Source organism: Phacochoerus africanus, chromosome 13, assembly GCF_016906955.1.
Source record: "Phacochoerus africanus isolate WHEZ1 chromosome 13, ROS_Pafr_v1, whole genome shotgun sequence".
NCBI lineage: Eukaryota > Metazoa > Chordata > Mammalia > Artiodactyla > Suidae > Phacochoerus > Phacochoerus africanus.
In genome coordinates, this window is record NC_062556.1 from 73,785,271 (window position 1) to 73,810,366 (window position 25,096).

At 46.1% G+C, this 25,096-nt stretch overlaps 1 protein-coding gene across 1 annotated transcript in view; it reads right to left on the minus strand.

Moving 5' to 3' along the window:
• Positions 1-1,516: 1,516 nt before the first annotated feature.
• The window catches only part of EFNB2 (ephrin B2), a 47,868-nt gene continuing 24,288 nt past the window's right edge, over positions 1,517-25,096 (minus strand). Inside the window, exons 3-5 of the mRNA XM_047755933.1 lie at positions 7,823-7,915; positions 6,999-7,112; positions 1,517-5,254 (exon numbers count right to left, since the gene is read on the minus strand). Of these exons, the coding sequence (XP_047611889.1) occupies positions 4,866-5,254; positions 6,999-7,112; positions 7,823-7,915 (596 nt within the window). The 3' untranslated portion in view covers positions 1,517-4,865. The remainder of the gene's footprint in view (positions 5,255-6,998; positions 7,113-7,822; positions 7,916-25,096) is intronic.

Genomic DNA, 25,096 nt, shown 5'->3' on the forward strand with positions numbered 1-25,096 from the left:
CAGAGGAGGGGCCGTTAGTACAAACTAACTAACGTGTGGGAGGAGGTGAAGCGATTCTAGCACCAACCGAAACCAAGGGCCTCTGGAGAATTTCAGTTCTGTTTTGTTTTGCTTTGCTTTTCAGAACCACATCTGTGGCATCTGGAAGTTCCCAGGCTAGGGCTCGAATTGGAGCCGTAGCGGCCTGCCTACGCCCCAGCTCATGGCAACACTAGATCCTTAACCCACTGAGCGGAGCCAGGGATCACACCCACATTTTCGTGGTTACCAGACAGGTTCATTTCCGCTGAGCCCCAAGAGAACTCCCTGGCTTTTTTCTTGGGGTTTTTTTTTTTTTCTTTTTTTTTGCTCCTTTGTTTGTTTTCTTTTCCAGCCGCCCCATGGCATATGGTGTTCCCATATGGAGTTCCTGGGCCAGGGATCAGATCCCAGCCTAAGTCACAGCTGCAGCAATGCCAGATCCTTAATCCACTGTGCCAGTCTGGGGACCCGCATCCCAGCGCTCCCAAGACCCTGCTGATCCCATTGCACCACAGTGGGAACTCCGTGATTTTGGATTTTTGGAAGGAGAGCATTTACGCGACACAGGTACAGAAAGTACTTTGGCACAAGGCTACAGGCAGATCCTGCCTTTAAGGGTTTTCAACACACAGGTTCTTCACTGACTGGGGCTGTGATCTTGGGCAAATCAGTCTAGGCTGGGAAATCTCCTGGCTCCTTACTTCAGGGGCCCTCCCTCATACTCTCAGCCGAAAATACTTCACTCCTAAGGCAGGGACTCACCAGAGTTAAGGGAGCCAGAGATCTGAGCACTTCTTGGTAACCAGGAGCTGCTTCTGCCTTGACCATACCTCTGACCTCAGATCTCAAACAAGGATGAGGGCGGGAAATCTTAAGACACAGAGACCATGAGACAGCGGAGCAAACACTCAGGGCCCCTCCCCAGGAAGGCAGCACCGACAGTGGTTCAGCTCACTGCTGGCCGCTGGCTTGCCTCACCCCAGCATCTCCACACACACTTTCATCTGTGTCCAATTTTTGCAAAGAGCATTGACTTTTCCCCTCCTCCTGGGATTATTTCGTAAAGAAAAATGAAGCATCGAGAGCAAACTGCTTTGCTTGAATGGAAACTAGAACAAGCTGGAACCGAGGGTTGAGGGTGAGATCAAAGTCCCTCTTTTTCTTCTCACGGCTACCTTCAGACTGTGCAGGTGAAATGGCTCAGGATGAAGTGGATTTTTCTACAACTTTAGGATAAGATGTTCCTTGTGAAATGTGAGTGCACAAGTTTTATGGGGAAGCCCATGGGCTCACTTTGCAGTGTTGCAAGATTAACATTCGTATTGTCTGCAAGGCCTGATTTGAAAAACAGGCACATGCTCGCCCCTGGGCAGAAGGCTCTGGATAACTCTAATCAGAGAGAAACACAGTAGGAGAAGGCAAATTAAAATAACAAACCAAAAAGAACGAAAAAGGAAAAGAAAAAAAGAAGGAAAGGAAAATACTTGGAAGGCGCTTTTTCCATAGGAAAAAAATATTTTATTTTTTTAAGAACAAATTCAGTTCGAAACAAGATTTGGAATGTGACTTCACGGATTTCATTTTCTGGGGGCTAACTGCGATGTGAACTAAAGCAGATCAAAAACCTAGGACGGGCTATTAAAAATAAAACAAAGAAAAGAAAAAATATTTATAACTCAAGCATAATACTGCGTTACTTACAAATTGGACAACGAAATTTTAAATAAATATTCATGGTACATAATTACGGCACAAATATGCAGCAATTTGGCAACCTTTTATACCATTTTTTTCCTCATTACAGTGCAAAGGGGAATGACACTGCCGTTTAACAAGCTGTAGCTAAATACATTGCAAAATTCAGATTTTATACAAAACATCTTGCTTAGACTTTATAAAAAACCAACATTGCTCTATGTACACAATCTGGGTAAGAAAAGCCATTTCTGTCTTGTTTTCATGTGTATTTTTATTAAAAAGGTGAATAAGGCTACTGTAACACCCCAAATCCATATACAGTAAAATCTGAACCTATTTACAGCATCTTCACTTAAACATTATGGTGCAAATTCCAAAGTCAGGTGACTCGGGCGGAGAATATAAGGAAGGCATTTACAGGAACTTTCCAAAGCGGAACCAACTTCAAATAAAGGGACAGTTGGTAGATTGTCATATTCTGCACCAGACACAAAACAGACGTACAGAACACTTCAACTGCTTGCAGGGAACGCTGCATCAATTCATCTGATTTTCACAGTTTAGCATATACCCAAAATGTAGCCAACCGATGACACACACCTTCGATTTCAGTAAAATCAGACTATTTCCCATGTTCCCCCGTCTTGCCCCTCTCCCCCATCCGAAAGGTAATTTCCGATGGCTTACAAGAAAATCTTGTATGAATGCACGTACAGGAGAGGTGAGGGTGATGCAAAGAATTACATATGTACTGTGGCTGGTCGCCATAGCAACCTTCCACAGAAATATGATATAGATATATATAATATATATTGTAGATATATATTATACATATATGTACACATGTATACCACACACCCACTCACACATACACACACGCACTTTGGACCAACATCATTTTCAGGTTCAGGAAATAGAGAAGAAGAATTTCTGTGACAACTCATTTTTGCAGGTATGCACTGGAGGTTTGAGAACCTTAAAATGCTGTTGCTACATTTTTTTTCCTCCCAATTCAGAAAGCAAAGTGTTACCATAGCAACGGGACTATGTTAAAGATGTCTATTTTGCATAGCACATAAAAAGTAGGTTTCCTGTTTACTCGTTTCTTTTCCCAGAAGGGAGGGGGCGAGGGGAGGGGAGGGGGAAGGAAGGGGCTTAGGCTGAACTTTCAGCTGAAACCCCCTCGATGTGACCCCGTGGATTCTAGCGAACACTTCAGCCCATAAGGCAAGGGAAAACACAGCACGGAAAATAAATGCCGGCACATCTCATCACTGTCAGATACATGACGCAGTAACACCGATTTCCTGGTATTGGGGCTTGCATTTCCTAATCTACAGTTACGTGAGATGCCTTCAGAGGACTTGGTTATTTTTGTATTTGCTCCCATTATTGTTATTTTTGGAATGATGTTTTTCCCAGAAGTAGCTGTCCGATTTTTTTTTTTTTTTAAAGCACTGAGCGTTGGGACCACTTAATTGCCACAAATGAATTTCACATCTTCTGGTGTGGATTGTGTGCAATCTTACAATATATATTAGTAAAAATCTTTCACTTTATATCCCTTGTGTTCTATATACCTATTATAAATACACCCTATCTTCCTCCTCCCCCAGACATCATAATTTATTTCGGCCCTTCAGGACTCTAAGAGGTTGACCACGTGTGTTCACCTTGACCCAGAGCCCCAGGCTGCAGCCTCAGTCGGTACCTCACAGCCCAGACAGGGACAGCACCGCAGTAAACCAAAGTGTGGAAAGGCTCAAGGGGAGGGGGCGGCGGGGAAGGGGCCCTGGGGGAGGGTGGCTCTGACCTACCTTTTATATATATGAGAATTCTTTCATAACGTCAATGATGATGGAATTACAGCCTGCGTGACCTTTGGCTTTTCAACTTCTAGGTCAGATTTGGCTCTCTGCTATTCTCCTAAACGCTCTCCCTGTGTTTCATAAAATGTGATAAGTATAGCAGCTGAGTCTGCTTTAAACATCATCCAAAGCAGACCGACTTTCCTACAGCCTCGGAGCACCTTATTGCCAGTACCACAACAGTCCTGCCGGAATCCATCAGGAGCCGCCTCGTCCCCTCCCTCCAAGCCTGTGCCTCTACCAACAATGCCCCTTTGTTCCCCCCAGCCTAGAGGGACTGTGTCTTTTTTCCTGTGCATTGCTACTGGAGAAGAGTGAATTCCTTCAAATGCACCCTGATCTACTGTGTGTGTCCTTGTGTCTCCTACTTGCCTCTTAAAAAAAAATCTCAGCAGAACCAAAGCGCTGTGCTATCTCATTGGGGTTGCCCTTCCCAACGCCGTTTCGGAGGCAGCAGCACCCAGCTGCATTTGCAGACAGCCCTCTCCCCGGCCCCTCCTTCGGTGAACTCCTCCTCTTCCGCGGCGGACAGCCTAGCGTCTGGCTGGAAGGCTCCTGCTTAGCCAAGGCGACCGCTCTCAGTGTGGGACCCGTTCGACTGGAGCGGTTGCTGCAAACGGATGGACTCGGAGATGCCAAACGGTAGTGTTCCATGAGTGATGCAGACAGCGTGTGGCGTGAGAGGACATCTATGGGAAGGCCTGCGGAGCCCTGGACAACAGGAGTGTGCGCAACGGTGAGGACTAAAAGCTGGCGCTCTCCCAAAGCCTCACGCAGCCAGAGTCCGTGCGACAAGGCAAGTCCGGGGTGCGGCTTGCGGGGGAGGGGAGCCACACCCGAGGCAAAGGACGGCATCTCCGGGCCAAAGCGACCCGGGGGGCAGGGGGCGGGGAGGGTCCCCCGGGGGTCCCCCGCGCCCAGGATGCTCACGGCTCTCGCTCCTGCCCACCTACCGCTCTGTCTTCCCATGGCTCCTGCGGAGGCCTGAGCGCCCTGGTACCCAGAGGAGGAGAGGGGCCGGGCGCGCGCCGCAGTCCCGACCGGCTTCTTCGGCGCGAGTCTTCCACCTGCCGGGGCGCATCCGTCGTCACCGCGGCCGAAACGCTACAGACTAGTAAGCTGTCCGATTCCACGGGGCTCTTCGGAGAAGGAGGGTACCCCCGCCCCGCCCCGCCCCGCTGTGCATCAGTCCGTTGCAGACACAGGGGGCATTCGACCCTCCGTAGGCGGCAGCGGGACAGTAAGTTTCCTCCGGGAAAGCGAAGGCACCGCCGAGGCTCAGACCTTGTAGTAAATGTTCGCCGGGCTCTGCGGGGGCATCTCCTGGACTATGTACACCGGGTGCCCGTAGTCCCCGCTGACCTTCTCGTAGTGGGGGCAGAAGACACTGTCTGCAGTCCTCAGCGGGATGATAATGTCACTGGGCTCCGAGCCGTTGTTGTTGCCGCCGCGCTTGGGCGTGGCCAGCGTGCTGAGCGACAGCGTGGCCGTGTGCTGCGGCGAGTGCTTGCGGTGTCTCCGCCGGTACTTGAGCAGCAGGACCACCAGCGTGATGATGATGACGATGAAGATGATGCATCCTGAAGCAATCCCTGCGAATAAGGCCACTTCGGAACCGAGGATATTGTTCCCAGAATGTCCGGCGCTGTTGCCGTCTGTGCTGGAACCTGCAGGGGGTGGGAAAGAGGAGCCAGGAGAGTCATCGCTGTCCCCAGGGCTGGCAGGATGCTGGCGGGGGCCCTCCGAGCGCGGAGACTCAGCTGGGTCGTCAACGACTTCCCTGGCAGCTAGAGTCTAGCAAACCGATTACCTCGCTTAGTAGCTAAAGGCAGGGATTAATTAGGAGGCTGGGATTAACAGATACACACTACCACACAGAGAACAGATAACCAACCAGGACCTGCTGTATAGCACAGGGAACTACATTTAATATCTCGTAGTAAGCTATGAGGGAAAAGAATCTGAGAAAGAATATCTGTGTGTGTGTGTGTGTGTATAACTGAATCACTGTGCTGGACACGTGAAATTAACACAACATTGTAAAGCAGCTGTACCTCAATTAAACAAACAAACAAACAAAAAAAGCTCAACGCAATGGCAGAAGCCAGCAGTCAGGGAAATGGGACTCCAGGTGGAACTTAGATGCTGTTCCCAGACCCCATCTCTTCCTTTCCCTACATCCTCATCCATCAGCAGCGTGGACAGGCTGTGACAGCCAGCCATCGATCCTGCCCCATCTCAACCCTTGTCAGCCAGCCTGTGGCCCGCCACCCGGGGAGAGGAGGAAAGGAAGCTGCAGCTTCTCTAAGTCCGTGTTTGCTGCCCAGGCCACACTGCTCTTGCGCCTTCCTCCACCCATGGTGGCTTCATGGGGAATCTCTGCCCTACCTGCCTTTAGAGACAAGCCCTGCCTCTCGGAGGAGCGAGGAGTGAGCGGCTGGAGAAGGCGCGGGGAGGGATGGAGCCTGGGAAAATGCTCCACCCGCAACTCATTTGTATTATTTGATTTACGCTTAAAATATATCTGGAAGGCAGCAGAAACTCTCACACAGAACAGACTGCCAACCCAAATGTTAAGCACTAAAAAATTGCCTGGCATCATTATATTATCCATTTATCAGTTTGTCATAAGAATTTGACACATCTTGTCATTGAAAGTTAGAAATAACAACTTCCCTCCTTGACGCCTGGAAAGAGATAGAATATTGCTACAGATGCTAAATTCGCACGACTACCGAGGCAGGAACCTCGGATCCCTAATACAGAACTGCTGACGTCTGCTCAGCAGCCACCATATAAAAAATTCATTCGTATGGTAACAAATACATAGCTATTTGTTCCAAGACTGCTAAAAAATGAAGTCAAGGGACAGCCAATTTTATCCGGTATACTAAACTTCTGCCGGGAATCCATTTAATACTTTATCTTAGGTGGAAAATGTGAAAAAGAACTTTTGACTAAACTACCTGAAAAGCGTGGCCTTATGCAATACTTTCAGATGTTACCGTCTTAAATGTAGGAGAGGATCAATCAGGTTCTTTGTGGATAAGATATAATTAGGTGAGGCATTAAAAGCTTAATTACATATACATTAACACCGGCTTAAAGCCAGTGCTGCAACCAGCATGATAAAGGGGCAGCCGATGAAAACCACTTTGACGTGAAAGACCAGTGCTAACCACCGGCACGTACGTCAAATGAATTCTACTCTTTTGAATGGAAGACTTTTGTGGGAATGAGCTATTTTGTTCTCATTGAGTAATTAATAACAATTAACCGAGAGCAATGATTAGCGACTGCGGTACTCCAAGTTCATCGTCCTGGTAGAGAAGTACTTGGATTCTGTCCTACCCCCGTGATGCTCGCCGGGCGGTACACACACGCGCGCGCGCACGGATCATGCTGCTATACCTGGATTTGGTTTGACAAAGGGGCTTGTTGTTGAACTTCTTCCATTTGTACCAGCTTCTAGTTCTGGACGTCGTGTTGGCTCATTATGCCTGGTTGACCCAGCGGAACTTGCATCTATATGGAAAACAAGCGATTACTTTACGGCACAGATATCTGATGGGATCTAGCTTTAGGAGCTAGATCTATGTCTCAAGAGGCACGAATAGCAATGCACATAAGATTCGCTATGCAAAGCACTGTGAGATGCAAGAATATAATTTTCCTTTTACAACAAAACGGTTCTACTAGTTATTTCAGAGGTTTAGATTGTGAGGCCATCTGTGGAAACTATAGGGATTCTTGAATTTGGCAGGCAGAGCATGGCAGATGACATTTCAATTTAACTGAGCAAGTTGACTGACTACTATCCCAAATTCTAATCAGAAGAATAATTCTTTCTGCACGAGAGGTCCTCGCTATGTGAAAAGGCTCAATGAACACACGTCTTCCATAGTCAAGAGGCAGAAATGGGCCACATGGCAGAAACTGCGTTTGCATTCTGGATATTTTAATTGTGAACCAAAGAGTTAAGGAAGCATAGAGCTGTAGATACATACATGGCAATACATGGTCCCTGGCGACCTCAACTTTTTAGAAGTATCTCCAAGGAGAGAAGTGGGTAATGCCAACATGAGGAAATCTGTCAGTGGCTCAAGGTGTGGAGAGAGATTTGCTTGGAAACTAAGGTGAAGAGTGAGTGGAGGCGCGGGTGGGCAGCACCGACGCCATCCTAGCGGGGCTCAACCAGCTCACAGTGGCTTCGTGAAACAGCAGGTGATCTTTACCTTGTCCAACTTTCATGAGGATCTTCATGGCTCTTGTCTGGCACACCCCTCCCTCCTGGTTATCCAGGCCCTCCAAAGACCCATTTGATGTAGCTGATTGAAAATAAAATGGACAAAACAAAAAAATAAAGAAAAAATCAGGAAATCAATAAGCCAAGTTTACATGAACATGAAATGCCTGAAAACAATTCGAAAAATAAGAATTCACTCTTAGTCACAAGTCGTCTGAACGTATGGGATGCTGAAAGGCAAAACGAAAGAAAGAAAGAAAGAAGGAACGATGAGGACTGTCTACACTGCTGCACACGGGGGTCTGGTTCCCCCGTACTCTCGCCTCCCTTCATAATCAATGGATCGTGTAGGGACAGCATCTTCCAAAAGCTGACTATTTTGGAGTGAACCCCCAATGAGCAAAATAGTAAATACGGTCATTTCAAAATGTGGTAATCAGCACACAGCACCTGCTTCCTCTACTAGAGATTTCCTGCTCCGGGAACAATTACCTTGATGCGCCCTGTTTGTCAAGCGTCCAACTTCTGTAAACACTAAGACGGGAGACTCCCACGCCTCTTTCTTCCCTCAGCCTTACTTGAGTTTCAGAGCTTGTACTAGAAGTCAAGGCTTCAAATTCTAAAGTTTTCTGCCATCCTTTTGGTACCTGACCCAAAAGAACGGCCCACCAACATCGACCTTGGCCAAACCCTTCCACCAAGCTCCCAGGTGCAGCTCATCTCTGGATACATGGAGGCCCCACACGGGCCCATTGGTCTGTAGCTTAAGGGCACCAGCTTGATTCTCTTCCCACCTCAAGGGGGAGGGGGAGGAAGGACAGCCATCGGACCATTTTCAGTGCCTGTTTTTAAAGTTAATTTGTAAATTAATTTTTAAAAAATTTGGCTACACCCATGGCAGGTGGACGTTCCAGGGCTAGGGACTGAACCTGTGCTACAGCACAGCCCTAGCCCCAGCAGTGACACCACCAGATCCTCAACCTGCCGAGCCACCAGGGAACTCCCTGGCATCTGTGTTTTTAAACAGCCTATGCGCCATGCTATTTATCTCTTTAGGATGGTGAATTTGTTGAAGAACATTGTAACTCAAGCTGTACAAAGATAGGCTGCCAGGGACCTTGCTAAGCGACAGGACTGAAGTCACAGGTCAGATCCCAGAAGAGAAAAGGAGCTGGAGTTGGACATTTTCACTCTCCACAGTTCAGGGGGCAGCGAACACAAGTGTTTCATACACAACCTGCCATGTAAATGCTTCTCTACTTGGATTACCAAAGTCTGTCTACTAACTTACTAACTCTATATACTCTTTATTTTTTTATTTTTTATTTTTTTTGCTTTTTAGGGCTGCACGCACGGGCATATGGAGGTTCCCAGGCTATGGGTCAAATGGGAGCTACAGCTGCCGGCCTATGCCACAGGCACGGCCATGCCTGATCTGAGCCGATTCTGCGATCTACACCACAGCTCACAGCAACGCCAGATCCTTAACCCACTGAGCGAGGCCAGGGATCAAACCCCCATCTTCATGGATACTAGTCAGGTTCATTACTGCTGAGCCACAAAGGGCACTCCCTAACTCTATACTCTCAAAAGCGCTGAAAGAGGGACAGACTTTGTGGTAAAATCAATCCAAAGATATTCTTTGTTTTCTTTTTTTTTGGCTGTGCCCACGGCATGCAGAAGTTTCCAGGCCAGGGACTGAACTGGTGCTACAGCAATGACCTGAGCCACAGCAGTGACAGTGCTGGATCCTCGATCCACTAGGCCACCAGGGGTCTCCCCAAAGACCTCCTTTTAATGGGCTATTTGTTTTCCACAGCAGACAAGTTGGATATGCTCACATAGAAATACCTGGACGCGCACGTGTGGATGGATAGTTTTCTTAGCTGGGAACAAGGCCGGGGTCGACCGACTTTGTGCTCTTGAGCTACTTCTACTTTCACTGTTTTCCTTTGCAACAACGGCTGCCTCTCGTGCATCTAAATCTCTCTTCGCTTATCTGAGTGTTTCCGCCAAGTCCAGTCTCACAATCATATCTCACTCTTCTGTTCTTGCTGACCCTGAGTTTCTCCTGGGAAACTGGGCAAAAATGGCCCTACTACTTTTTTTTTTTTTTTAAGGTAAAAAGCAGATAATATCCCTCTTGTAGATAGTTGGGAAAACGTTTGGCAGATAAGTTGGGACAAATTCTCAAGCACTTCGCATGCTCTGTGACTCTAAAAAGATATCATCCTTTTCCCCCATTTCCATCCTGTCTCCCTTTTGTTTCCTCCAAACACGTGCCTAAATGTCAAAGTGTCCTTTTCTTCTAAAGGTTTAGAACAGTATGGCTAGTTCACAAGCAGGCACTTTTTCTGGGCAATTTCAGAAGACTGCTGTCATCCTCACTTAGTTACTTAGTGGTTTCTCAACATTTAGGCTATGTTTTTACATAGAAAAAAAGGTGAAAGCTGATGTCTTTATTGGGCTGAGCATTTCAGAGGTTTAGTTGATTTAATTCATGTGGAATCTGTATCTTTTCTAATTCATATACCCATAAATGCACCCAAATGCAAAGTTAAAAGACTTTCTTTTGCTAAAAGTTTAACGCTAAGCTGACAAATGAGGGAAATAAGATCTGAAGGGTAGTTCACAGGGGGGAGCAGAGATGGGGAGGGAGGAATATAGATTTATTTATTTTACCCCTAAGGTTACAAGATCAAAGATTCAGGTTGAAAGAAAAAAATAAAATAAATGAATATGAAAAAGGACAGACAAAGCATGGCAGAGAAGAGTCGGTGGTAAATATACTTCAGAACTGCACCCGCAGAGGCAGAAACTACAGACAACTTCTACTTTGTCAGCTGGGAAGCACAAGAGGTGCAGGGAAGTCGAGTGATTTCTTCTTCTTTTGATTTTTATTTGTAGGTCAATGCCTTTTCTGAATACCAATGCCTTCGTGGAGAGCTCCCTTTGGTTGACTCAAAATGATGTCTGAAGAACCCCCCAAATGTAAAGAACTCTAAAAGAATTCCAATTAAATTGCAATCTATAATTTAACATCCCACACAGACTACACATGGTAGGAATAAAACTGTGTAGCAGGAGAATGAAACAGCTTTGCATCTTTAGCAGTTGACATCTTTTTATTCCTTGGGGAGGAAAAACCCCTCAAGCCCTGGAGATGCAAAGGGAAAATCTTAGAGGCTGCCTTTGCCTGGTTCTTGGCGGCAGAGGTCACTGGCAGTACGGGGGAGGGTGGGGTGAAGGGGGCAGGCTGGCCAAGAGGCAGAACCTGGTGCAGAAGCTTCTTCTGCTCAATTCTGGACTCGGACTCTTTCCACTCTAAGTCATCTTGGAAGTTGCAAAGGTGACTGGACGATATCGAGAAATTTAATACCTGTCTGTTTAAAAGGGGGCTAAACTCTAAAATACAGTCAGATGTTCCGCCAAGAAAGATTTGTGCCCTGAGTTAAGAAAGATGTAATGAAGCCATCAGGGAAAGCCCTGTTTTAAGGCATCAGTACTGATGGAAACCTCAGAAGGTGCACGTCATGGCAAGTTTAATTACAAATGAACTCAGAGTCCCTTCGACTTATTTCATATTTGATCCCAGAGTAAAAACTAACATCTCTCTTCCCCACGACCCTGAGCAGTGGCGCCGCCCAAAGTGTCCCGTCCTGATGGCACCTCTGCCCTGGCACCGAACTCTGAAATAAAGCCTCAAGACTAATATTCTGCTTTCTGCTGCAACGGCTCGTCATCAACCAGTTTTAAAAGCCTTAGTGGCAGACTCTGAAATACAACAAGAAATGGCTATTGCTTGGGGATAAAATCTACTTCCACTTCCGCAGACCGTTTTGCACTTATTCCTAGTGTTGATTTGCATGTATTGAGAGTTTTTAACTTGGAGAAAAAGTAAAAATAAACAGCTACCTTAGTCTACTTCGTTTTTCTTGTCTCTCTCTACCAGCATCGGCTAAGGCCACCACAATCCTACTATTACTGTACTAAATGGATCAAATGGCATTTAATCACTTAGAAAAGAAAAGATCATTGTTATATCTAAGAGTTTCAGTGCCCAGACATTCTTTTTTTAAGCCCCGGGGAAAAAAAACCAGACTTTATAAAATTAAAAATTACTAGAAAAGTATCTCCATTGAGTTAGAAAATAGGTTTGATAAAGATATATGGGCATTTTACAGCCTGCTCTTAAAAGCTTTTGCTTCAGGGTTCTAACTGCATGTGATCAGTGTATTGCAATCACTAGACTGTTCCCTCAGGGCCGGACTTTAAGTGGGTGGAGATCACTGCTCAGCCAAAAAAAAAAAAAAAAAAAGACCCTGAATTCACACTGCCTAAAAGTTCTCCCCACATCTGGAAACTGCTCTGCCAGCACCTAGGCTTTCCCAGGTATTTGCACATGAATTTATCCGCAGGTCTCACTTGCTGACAATCTGAGTAGAAGAAGGGAGAAGCAGTGGGCACAGCTGACTGAGAGGGCAGGAATATTTAGGGCTGTGGCTTTCAGACGGCGCCCACGGAGAGGAAGTCCTGTGGCATTTTAACACGTGTTCATGTGACCACTACTGCACTGCGCCCCCCGGGGGGCGGGGAGGCTCCCACCCCGGATGGTGGCTGTGTCGGTTTCAGTGGATCGCTTTGGTAATCAGATGGAGAATCCCACTGCGGGGTTTGTGCCCATAGATGGGTCTCATGCACGAAGAGGTGAGGAATGAGGCAGCACCTGGAAGAATGCAACAAAAACCCTAAGTGCGTCACTATGAAGGAACAGTCTTAGGTTATGATGGGAAGAATGAAACAGCAATATATGCTCACACTGCAGAGGCTATTTCAAACTATTTTAACATGTAGCTTATTGGGATGGGGCCGGGATGTGGGGGAGGGGATTGAGGGACGCTTGAAACCAATTATTTTTTATCAGCTTCATCAAAGAGGCCCACCAAAGAGAGCCAGATAATGAGTGTATAAGGTCAGGAAAACCAGAGTTCAGTTTTCCACTAAGAGTAAAACCCCTGGAGTTCCCTGGTGGCTCAGCAAGTTAAGGATCTGGCATTGTCACTGCAGCGGCTCAGGTTGCTGCTGTGGCACAGGTTTGATCCCTGGCTTGGGAACTTCCACATGCCGTGGGCACAGGCGAAAAAAAAAAAAAAAAAAAGAAAAGAAAAGAAAGAAAAAGCTGCACAAGACATCATTTGCTCTTATTTCCATAGGAAAAAAAGAGCATTTTACAAAAATCCTCTATCAACGTCATCTTCGGGCACAATTCTCCTCCGCCTGCTAATTCTTTTTTTTTTTTTTTTTTAAGGGCCCCATGTGCAGCATATGGAAGTTCCCAGGCTAGGGGTCAAAGTGGAGCTGCCGCTGAGGCCTACACCACAGCCACGGCAGTGCTAGAACTGTGCTGCATTTGTGACCTATGCCACAACTTGCAACACCGGATCCTTAACCCACTGGGCAAGGCCGGGGATGTCAAACTCATCCTCATGGACACTATGTTGGCTTCTTAACTGGCTGAACCAAAATGGGAACTCTTTTTTTTTTTCCCCAGCCCTGCTAATTCCAATTTCTTAGGCCAGCCTATCTGCACATCAGCCAACTCAACTCAAGAACTAAAAGACTAGAAGCCAATTACCTGGCAAACTGAGGTGCTACAAGGGGCAGAACCAAGTAAGAAATACGAAAAGCAAAGCCATGACGTAAGAATAAACATGACACATCAATTAGGTTATGCTTTTCTTCTAGCGCTGTTGGCAGATCTTTGAGTATCTAAAGGAAAAAAAAAAACGAACGAGATACATATGCTGAAAACCAGAAGCTGATAAAAATATAAGCACTTAACTTGAACATACAACCCAGGAAGCTAAACTCTACCCACTTAACACTCAGACATGAATTCAAATTCAAAATATTCAGAATACGTACTGCAGGAACAGGGGCTCCATTTCTGGAACTGGTTGTAGTTTAATGCCTAGGGGTACCAGGTTATCCTTTAAGATATCAACATAGGAGAAAAAGTCTAAACAGGGAAATGACAAAAAACCACTGAAGCCCCCAAATAAATGTTTTTCTTTAATAAAAACTTGGGAAGCAAAAACATCTCCATCATGTGCCACAAGAAAGGAAAAAAAAAATCACTTCTAACTTCCTCCTTTGTGTGTGCTTTTCACTATGGATTTATAGAAGAAAGGACGAATCTACCATTACGATTTTCCAAAGGCCATGCTGTTTTTGCTTGGTGTAATACCAAAGAAGGTTCGGCATTATTTCACGTCAGGTGGCATTTCATCCCAGAATGCCTGATCTTAATGCAAAAGTTTTATGTAAGTGCTTCCTCAAGTGGTCTCACTTCGAAGGAAGAAAAATACAAAAGGAAGAGATAGGATGTGTGTGTTTTTCACCCAAGAAAAGTCTGTGCCAGTACTCTGGGAAGAATCACCTGAACTAGAACCACATTACTCTGGACGTGCTTGGGAATTCTCAAGCAGTAAATCAGTCACTACGAGGTAATAACTGGCTTAGCTCCAGTGACTTCTATACAACACAATTAATTAGTTTCTCTGCTAGACAGAATGATTTAGAAAAACGAATTAAAAACCAGAGTCACAATTTAGCCCTTCCTCCCATAATCTATTAAAATATGAGATACCAGGTATCTAGTATAAGTGGATGGTCTTGAATAAAATGGTACAATTGTCATCCCTCGATTTCGTTTTTATTTTTAAATGTATATATATTTTTAATGGCTGCCCTGGGGGCATATGGAAGTTTCCAAGCCTGGGATCAAATTCATGTCTCCTGAGCCACTGCAGTCAGATTTTTAACCCACTGCGCCACAGTGGGAACTCCTTTCCTCAATTTTATTTTATTTTATTTTATTTTTTTGTCTTTTTGCTATTTCTTGGGCCGCTCCTGCGGCATATGGAGGTTCCCAGGCTAGGGGTCGAATCGGAGCTGTAGCCACTGGCCTACGCCAGAGCCACAGCAACGCAGGATCCGAGCCGTGTCTGCAACCTACACCACAGCTCACGGTAACGCTGGATCATTAACCCACTGAGCAAGGGCAGGGACCGAACCCGCAACCTCATGGTTCCTAGTTGGATTCGTTAACCACTGCGCCACGACGGGAACTCCCCTTTCCTCAATTTTAAATGTTCACTGGGACACTGCTGACATCTCAGAAATAAGAGTTTTAAAAACGTAAACACCTTTGAAACCATTTAGTAAACTGCTCTGGTTTGTGTGTTCACTAGAAAGAGTGAATGACCTATTACTTTGCCACTTGATAATACTCTTTGGGGAAGAGGGAGGTACCAAGATACTGTGCCGAACTGTCTACAGGTGCCAAATATGTTTTCATATCTCCCGTCTCCTGTCACATGAGACTTGGACGTTGATGGAGGTCAGTCTATTGAGAGAGCAGTCAAAATATAAAGTGATAAATACCACCTCCAGCACATAAGAGATTTTATCACAGCTCACTCATAAAATCTTTTCACCATTAAGAAGTGTATACGAAGATCAAGTTGGTGACAATCTCTGAAGATGCTAAGAACCATGGTTACCTTTGATGAGACAGTCCTGGAAAATCACTGGCCACATACAACCAGAGTGAAAAAGATGGGAGAAGGAAAAGGAGTGTGTGTGTGTGTGCACAGCAGGGACTACGTCAATAACAGAAATACTTCCAGACTCTGCAGGTGTACTGCCACTTTCCTGAGAAAGATCAAACAGTCCTAGTAATAAATCATTTGCCCCCTCTTTTTGCAAGAGACATGCTTAGACACGTGAGATCACTTATGAGTGGCTTACTTTATTTCCCCTCAAAATATTGCTCGTCACACCTTGATGTCTTGATTTTTCATAAATTCTGTGGCGGGAAAAACATCTCTAAGTCTAAAATTTTATGACTAAAAGTTATGATGACTTATACAGGTAGAATCTCTCATTAGGCAAAAAAAGAAAAAAAAGTGCAACAAGACTTCATAAAAAAGCTTTACATCTAGTGTGCTTTAAGGGAGTTTTATCTTATCGTCACCGTGATTCGGAATTCACATCTGAGAATGTGGTGGTCAATGGTAATCGAATAATTACCTATAAAGGTAATCATTGAGAGTCAACCTTAATAAGGGCCAAAACTTCCTAAGAAAGAGGAATTGTGTTTCAAAAATAGGGACCATGATCACATCAGTATAATAACCAAACTCGCACTAAAAACAAGACAAAACAAAAATGTCAGAATTCTAAAGATAAAACATAATTCCCTATTGTCCATTTCCGCTTTACTTAAGCTTTCCAATTTTTTTTAAAACATGAGACTTCCTGGGCAAGAGATGGTGATAATATCTAATACAAATATTCTGAGCCATGAAGAAGCGTGTGTTCGAGTGAATTATTTCTAGCACACAATGCCTAGCCGGTCCTGAGTTGCTAACGGTCTTCATCATTAAAATATCTGTGTGGAAATGTCTAGATCACAAAGGTCAAAGTAAAAAGTTCATGGTGGGGAGGGCACACATCCCACAAGCCTCCTGCTCGGTCTGCTGTCACTAATCGCATGCAATGATATTAATGACCCAGTAATTGGGAGCCCGCAGCACTGAAGTGGAAAAGCTCCATCTGAGGCCAAGTTCATCACTGGCTGGTAGGGCTTCACCAGTGGCTGAATTAATGTTTGCTGACAGTTCGGAACATAACACTGCAGATGAGAAAATGCGCCACTCTCATGGCATAATAGTTTCGATGGACGTGATGTTATTGGCTTTGACCATCTAGAGACCAGGGGTAACCCCGCTAAAGTGCCCTCTCTGACTCTGCCCTACACATGAACCTAATTCCGTTCAGGGGACAGGTTCTGTACTCCAGGAAGCCAGAGCAATTTTCCACATGTTTGCTTCAATAAAAGAATACCTTCATCTCCTGGTTTAGCATCAGGAACAACGAAACTGGGTTACTCCACTAAAGCAAAACGCCACGGGGGAAGCAGGACTGTCTCTGAGCAACACATAGCCTGACTCCTCTGTGAAGAGCTCAATTATGCTCCTGCCAGAGGTTCTGCCTGCCCATCCACCCATCCTTCTATCCATCTACCACCCACCCATACACCAATACCATCCACCCACCCACCCATCCATCCATCCATCCACCCACCCACCCACCCATCCATCCATCCATCCATCCATCCATCCTTCCATCTATCCACCCATCCTTGCATCCATCCACCCACCTACCCACCCATCCATCCATCCTTCCATCCACCCTTCCATCTGCCCACCCATCTACTGAATTTTTTCTCTGGGTTCTGCCTGTGCATCCATCCTTCCATCCACCCATCCACTTGTCTATGCAAACAGTAGCACTTATACTTGGCTAAGGAAATTGGAAGTCTTTTTTGTCTCTTCTGTATATTTGAAAGATTTTTATTATTTTTAATTGTATTACTTAGTCACTTTCTATGGGAGAGCCTCATAGTACATTTGACCTTGAACAACAAGGGAACTGGGACACCAAGCCTCACATAGACCAAAATCTGAGTATAATTTATAGTCAGCCCTTCAGTACCCACCATTCTTCCACATTCAAGGATTCACCCAACAGCCATCCTGCAGTGCCATAATATTTACTACTGAGAAAAATCTGCATTGAAGTGGACCCAAGCAGTTCAAATCCATGTTGTTCCAGGGTCAACCATCCTTGATAAAACACAAAGCATAGTCTTATTGAAGAAGGGGAATGGATTAATAGATAACAGATCAGAAAAGAGAAAAATTTTAGTAGATCTGACAAACTGCTTTGACAAACACGGTTAACCAATGGCCCTTTCTCCTTTCCTATCGCTCTGCAGAATCTTCTTAGGTCAACTGTGGGGCACATGACTGAAGTTAGCTACACATTACACAATACGGGACAGGCCTTCTGGTCCAGCATGTCCAATGCAAGCAGAGGGTTCATGGGGCCTCCATTCCAAGGAGCATGCACGTATGCACACGCTATGTATGCAGTGTGCTTTGGACACATACTACCCGTCCTCTCGTGTTGTATATCTGTATATGCTTGGTGACCGGGGGACAGGTACTGTCATAAACCAGTGACTCTGGTCAAAGGGCCTGACAGCCCTGGTTTGAGTTTTGCTCCTGACGGTCCATGGCTGGGAGGCCTGTACTAAACTACTCTCACTTTGGATTTTTGTTATTGTTGTTGTTGCTGTCGTTTTTCTTTTTAGGGCCACACCTGCCACATATGGAAGTTCCCAGGCTAGGGGTCCAATCAGAGCTGTGGCTGCCGGCCTGCACCACAGCCACAGCAATGATGGATCTGAGCTGTGTCTGCAATGTATGCACAGCTATGCGGCAACACTGGACCCTTAATCCACTGAGTGAGGGCAGGGATCAAACCTGCATCCTCAGAGACTGTATCAGGTCCTTGACCCACTGAGCCACAACGGGAACTCCTACTCTCACTTTCTAAGTTTCTGTTTTCTCGCAGTGATAAAAATTCCTCTGTCACCTGTGTTTCGATATGGCAAAGTGACACCGAATATGTGAGGCCACACAACTTCCCTCTAAGTGATCAAACACCCAGGCTGCGATTTCAGATTTTTAGGAACAATTGTGTGACTGTGAAGAGCTACATAAATAAGTTTTCGCGAAGTAGTCTTTTCATGTCTGTCTAATGCCTCTTGGCTCTTTCTTAAAGTGCTTTGTTTTGCTTTAAATTTTGATTTTCGTGATGAATATTTAAAGGCTATTAGGACAGAAACTTGCTCTTGAGCTTGTACGACGTCTCCAGGACAGTTCAATTATTTACCAAGCCTGAGTAAACTTTCAAAAAGCTACAAGGAGAGGTGTTAGAGATACTAAGATGTATTCCATGAATCAGTAAAGGCTGTTTTCTTCTGGGCCATCCCTCAATAATTCTTTTTTTTCCAGGGAACCTCCTTCCTTTTTCGTCTGCTCATCTTTCATAGACGAGGTTTCTAGTCCCTCCCCATCTCCTTAGGAACCAGGATCATCTTGTCCTTTCAGAGGTTATTTCGGGAATGAGGAAAAGGGCTCACAGGACAGTCTAGCTTTAAATGAGATCAGCTGTCACTACTGCCTAGGTGACGCCACGAATAGGAACAGAGTCTCGTTCTGCAATAGCCTAATCCTCAGAAACCCGACAGATATGGGATAAATGTCCCAACAGCCATGACTCCGTGAGACCCGCCAGCCAGACGTTTCTCAGCACAAGCTCCAACTGAGTGGAAGCGGAGATGTGATGGCTTAAAGTGTAAAGAATTTATGCTTTACTTATATTAAATTCAACAAGGAGCCCCACTAATATACTCCAGGAGAAAGCCTTCAATACGTATTTAGCATAAAATTATATGTATATAACTTTTAATATTACGGCCATCCCTGTGGCATATGGAAGTGTCTGTTTCTGGGCCAGGGATTAAGGCCAAGGCTGCAGCTGCTGCAACACCTACCCACTGTGCCAGGCTGGGGATCAAACCTGTGCCTCTGCAGCGACCTGAGCCGCTACAGTTGGCTTCTTTGCTGTTTGTTTGGTTGGTTGGTTTTTAGGGCCACACCTGCGGCACATGGAGGTTCCCAGGCTAGGGCTCGTTTGCCGGTATGGGAGCCACAGCTGCCAGCCTACACCACAGTCACAGCAACGCCAGATCTGAGCCGCATCTGCAACCCACCCCACAGCTCATGGCGATGTCAGATCCTTAACCCACTGAACGAGGCCAAGGATCAAACCCGTGTCCTCATGGACAACTAATTGGATTCTTAACCCACTGTGCCGTGGCAGGAACTCCTAAAATAATATTTTATGTTAAAAAATAACAAGGATGCTTCTAATTACCAGACTAATGACATGAGGTACCTTCCCAGCCGTCTCAGTGACAAGGCCACTCTGACACGCAAGTTTTCCTCCAGAAGAAGATGCATCCTACCTTAGGATGCTGCTGCAGTTATCAGCGTTTCCTCTGTGCAACAAGGAGCAGAGGAGAAGCCCTGGCAGGTAAGGAGCCGATTATACCCTGAGAAGGCTCCTCAGGGTCTTAGGGAGGACCTGCCAACAAGCTTGGGCAACTCCAGCAACAAAAAGATCCCTCAATGTGTGTTTCTTGGTGAGGGAAGCCCGGGGACAAAAGAACGCTTATAACATTCCAAGGAGACCAAACAGAGGGAAGCTCCTGGAATTAAGTTACGCAGCTTTCGTAAAACTTGTAAAGTCCTGGAGCTGCATTTTGTGGATGGTGTGCAAATAAAGGAAACTTCCTGAGCCTGTCTTCTCTGCAGGAGAGCACAGGTTCGCTTATAATCCTTTGCCCCACGCGTCCCCCCACCCCACCCGCTCCCCCCAAAGAGACCCCCAGCTGTAGGTATCCGGCGCCTGCTGTGGAAGTAAGCACTTTGCCTGCACTGCCCTTTATTTAGTCAGTTAGGTTTTTTACAGCCTCACTGCGGCATGTGGCAATTCCCAGGCTACGGGTCAAACTCACACTGGCAGCTGCAGGCCTTTGCCACAGCCAGGGCAACATGGGATCCTGGGTGCATCTGTGACCTGCACTGCAGCTTGCAGCGACGCAGATCCTTAACCCACTGAGCGAGGCCAGGGATCGAACCGGCATTTAAAGAGGGTAGGCGGTCCTGCTGTGGCTCACTGTGTCCATGAGGATGCACCTCCCCCCTTTAAATGCACATCATCCCAAGAAAGCAGGTATCGACAACACCCCCAGCTTACCGGTGAGAGACTGAGGCGGACTAGTTAAGTTACCTGTCAAAGGGCCTTTGAGAACCCAGGTCAGCCGGACTCTGGACACACAACCTACCACCATGTTAATCTGTCGCTCTAAGTGGTGTGTGAGTGTGTGTGTGTGTGGCCTCCAAACAGGCAAGATTCACGTGACCATTCTACTACCAAGGCAAGAGTTTAGGTCAAAAATGAAAATGTGTTTAAATACTTGAATTTAACAATTCTGTGGAAGGTATTGGACAGGACCCCTACCCTACTCCAAAGTCAGATAAGGGACAGGCTGATGTTGTCACACCCCTGAACTTGGTGATGTTTAGTGATGGAAATGCAGCTTTTGCTACATTTATCATGTAAAGAATTCACCAACTAAAGCACAGCGTCACGTTACAGAGGCCACATATATATTAGTAAAAAAAAAAAAACTGTAGGTAAAAAGACATCCTAAATGTCCTATACCTATTTTGCTAGGGGTTACAGTACACTTAGTAATATTTTTGTTTTTAATTAAAAAGACTTTTTTTTTTGCCTTTTTAGGACCACACATGCTGTATACGGAAGTTCCAGACTAGGGGTCGAATCAGAGCTGTAGCTGCCAGCCTGCACCACAGCAACACGGGATCCCAGCCGCATCTGCGACCTACACCACAGCTACCAGCAAGGCTGGCTCCGAGACCCACTGAGTGAGGCCAGGGATCGAACCCGCATCCTCATGGATGCTAGTCGGATTCGTTTCTGCAGCACCAGGATGGGAACTCCAGAGTAATATTTTAGTGCCACTTGCCATGAAATAAGAAAATCAAAAGCAGAAAAGGAAAACACAAACAAACAAAAAGAACGGAAGCAAACACTCCACAAAAATACGGGAATCTGCTGTTCCTCTGTTTTGATTCTTTAAGAATAGCGTTTCCTATTTGTGTGCAAGCATTTTCATTTATTATGCAATTTTGCTCAGAAGCAGAGTTTATGCCTAAAAAAACAGCAAAGCTGATGGTGGAGCTTTCCAACTTTATATGTGCTGATAAAATTTTTTTTTTAAAAGTTGCTTTGGAGAAGGACACCGATGAAAGGCCTATGAAACAGTGACTCATTCAAACTCACCCAGTGTTTCTCAAGAAAGACGTTCCCGGGCGAGGAGAGGGAGGGCGCTTTTCAGAAGGACCACTGAGAACACGGCGAGGTGCAGTTATAGAGCAATGTCTAGTCAAACCCCCATTAGAAATGACTTTCAGGTTATGTCACACGTCCACGTCTTGGCTACGTACAGCCTGGAGGACGTCAAAGCCACACGAAGCTACATCGGGAGGCAGCCTGGCATGAGGTGTTCTTTCTACCAGCTGAGCCTCGGCCACTGCTCCCTGAAAAAGCATCCACACAGTGGCATTCCTTTGCATCCATCTCTACCTCACATGATGGGGCCACGCGATGAAAACCTCTCTGTAGGGATTTTGCGAGGTTTTATGCTGAGGCGGGATGAACCCACGGGTCCTCTGGGCAGAGAGACACTGCAAAAGGCCTCCACCCCAAAAACTGCTGACTCACGCGGCCCTGGGCTGTCACCTGGAAAATGCCACCGGCAGCCAAGCCCAGGAAGTATCTACAGGAAAAGGGGCTGACACATGGTGTGGATGAAGGCTGAGAACAGGGTTCCGAATGCTTTCCTGATGCCGACTGCTTTTCCTAAGAGCTTCCCTTGACGACGGGCAATCCCTGAACAGAGGGCCAGTTTATAAACTTAATGAAAAAAAATGAAAGACATGATAAAACAACTGTAGGGTATACAAAATGTTCCCTGTGTTTTTAAGGCAATTAAGAATCTGAATCTAATGAAAACCAGACCAAACAGTCAAGGCACACCCAGCTTGGGGTCATCTTAAGATGAGATTTGATTATGCGGATTAAATCCAAGGCTAATGACTGAAATGGGGCACTTGCAAAAGTCCGTTCTAAACATTAAGAAAGCCTATATATATCATTTCGCCGCAGGTCAGAGCAAATAACCATGTAGGAGAAAAACTAACGAGGCTCCATATCATTTTGCCAGGTCATTTCCTAGGAGAAGGTAGTGGGTCCTCGGCAGGTTTCAAAATACACTCCCAACTAACACGTAATATTTACATCTAAAACCTAAAGGTTGTGATGCCTGTATTTTATAAATCTGGTAACACTGCAAATCAGATTAGCTGTCTTTAAGGAGTTTCCAGGGGATACTGTCCCTTCAGCTGGAGAAGGGCCACACTAACAAGAGGTCCCAGACCGGATGTGCACGTCCCACCGCTGGAGACCTTCCTCATGAGCCAGGCTGACACCACCACAGGAGCAGCAGCTGCTAGAGAAGAAACTACAATTCAAAGAAACAAAGGGACTTTCTTGTTCAGCTCAGGCAGCGGGACTAGAACTCAGGTCCTCTGGCTCTCGACCCCGAGCTCCTGCCATCAGTTCCTCCAGGGATCCCCCAACACCAGCTCCAACTCAGTCCTTTGGCCACACGGACTGTCCCCCTGTGGGGTTTGGAAGCGCTACCCAGACTATCGATCGCTTCTCTTTCTCCGTCGCAGGGAGAGAAACCAGGACCCACGGAAGATGCTCTTCACATCGGTGCCCTGGGCACCTACTGGCCAGACACAGAGAGTGGAGTTAAACGCATGCATGGGACAGACCCAGTAGTAACTGAAAAACACCAATATTCTTAACTCGAAGCGGTAGGGTGACTGGAGGTGCTCAGAATATGCACGTGCATCTGAGAACCTTCCATCGTGCCAACTAGAATGGAGCTGTTTTCAGTATTGTGTGACCCTGCGGATACGTGTGAGTGATTGCGGTGACTTTCAAAACTCTCCTTATTTTTGTGTCTTGGGATTCTTGAAGAAGCAATGGAAAGTCAACATTAGCTTTTTAAACCCCCCTTTTCTGGTCTGTGAAGGGCCACACCTGTGGCATATGGAGGTTCCCAGGCTAGAGGTCGAATCAGAGCTACAGCTGCTGGCCTACACCACAGCCACAGCAACGCCGGATCCCTAACCCACTGAGTGAGGCCAGGGATGGAACCCACATTCTGATGGATACTAGTCGGGTTCGTCACCACTGAGCCACGGCAGGAACTTCTAAACTCTTTAAGATTTATTCTCTTCCTCATTCAGTTCCTTTCCAGGGCAAGCTGTCCAACCACTGGCCTTTCTGTAGGATGAATGGGAAACTGCTGCCTGCGTTCTCCCTCGCCACGCCTGTGATGTCTTTCCATTCTGCACCGAGGGGGTCCCTCTGAGCCCTGGGTCTGTTCCCCAGCCTGGGACAACCACCCAGCCAGCGGCACTCAAACAGCCACGCATTGTTTCCAACGTGAAACTCTCGACTCCTAGAACCTCTGTCCCAGCCCATCACAGGCTTTGGCACCATAAATCAAGCTCCAGGGAAGGTTCTGGAGACGGGCGTAGCTCAGCTACCTGCTGGGGAGCCTGTTACTGAACCCAACTGTGAATTCTTAGAGAAAGAAAGATGAGGGATACCATTACCGTGTGGATTAATAATTTATAATTATAAATTAAATTGTGCTTCTAAATACAAACCTGCCATGTGCAGATAACAAGGTGTTATTAAATGCTCGTTCCATTAAACATGAAGGGGTCGATAAACCATGTATTTCTCTGCATGTCTTGGGTCTTCTTTCAGACCAAACCGGTGACATCTGTCGAGAACCCGTTTGCACTCTGGGGAACTTAGGGTCAACAAAGCCATCTGCGTGACGTCATAAACTAAGGAGGCGGGAACAGGGCTTGGTGGCTGATCTCCGGGAAGGGCCAGGTGGCAGCTCAGGCTGCAGGCACAGTACTAGGGGCACGTATTTAATCCGGAGAACCTCTGATCTCCAGGCAGCCCTGCACCCTTTCTCTCTCGCTACCCAAGCGCCTTGACCTTCTTGATGAATTCGGCAGGGTCAGGTCCAGCGCCCTATAAATGGTAGGCTAAACATCAGCATCCTGGTCAACAGTCTTACTTACAAAGTTTTTTGAATACACTGTTGGGTCTCTAAACACTAAAGGTTTCCGTGTATTTTACCTATTCACCTTTTTTTTTTTTTACTTTTTAGGGCCACACCTGCGGCATATAGAAGTACCCAGGCTAGGAGTCGAGTCAGAGCTGCAGCTGCCAGCCTACACCACAGCCACAGCAACACCAGATCCTTAACCCACTGAACGAGGCCAGAGATTGAACCCGCATGTCACGGATTTTAGTCAGGTTCGCTAATGCTGAGCCACAGTGGGAACTCCCCTAATAACTATTTTATATTCTCAAAGATTTCTCTTATTTTGTACACTTTACCACCCATCTGCTGTGTCAGCCCTTCAGAGTGCTTTTAATTTCACTGCATGATCGCAGTGCTTTTAAATCTATAATTTACCACTTCCCCGCTTTCTTTGTTACTTAGTCTTGCCAAGCTATTCTCTGTGCATCAGTTTGGCTTAAAAACAGGTTTTCAATCTCTGGGGCATTTCAGGATCACAAAAAGGACAAGGAT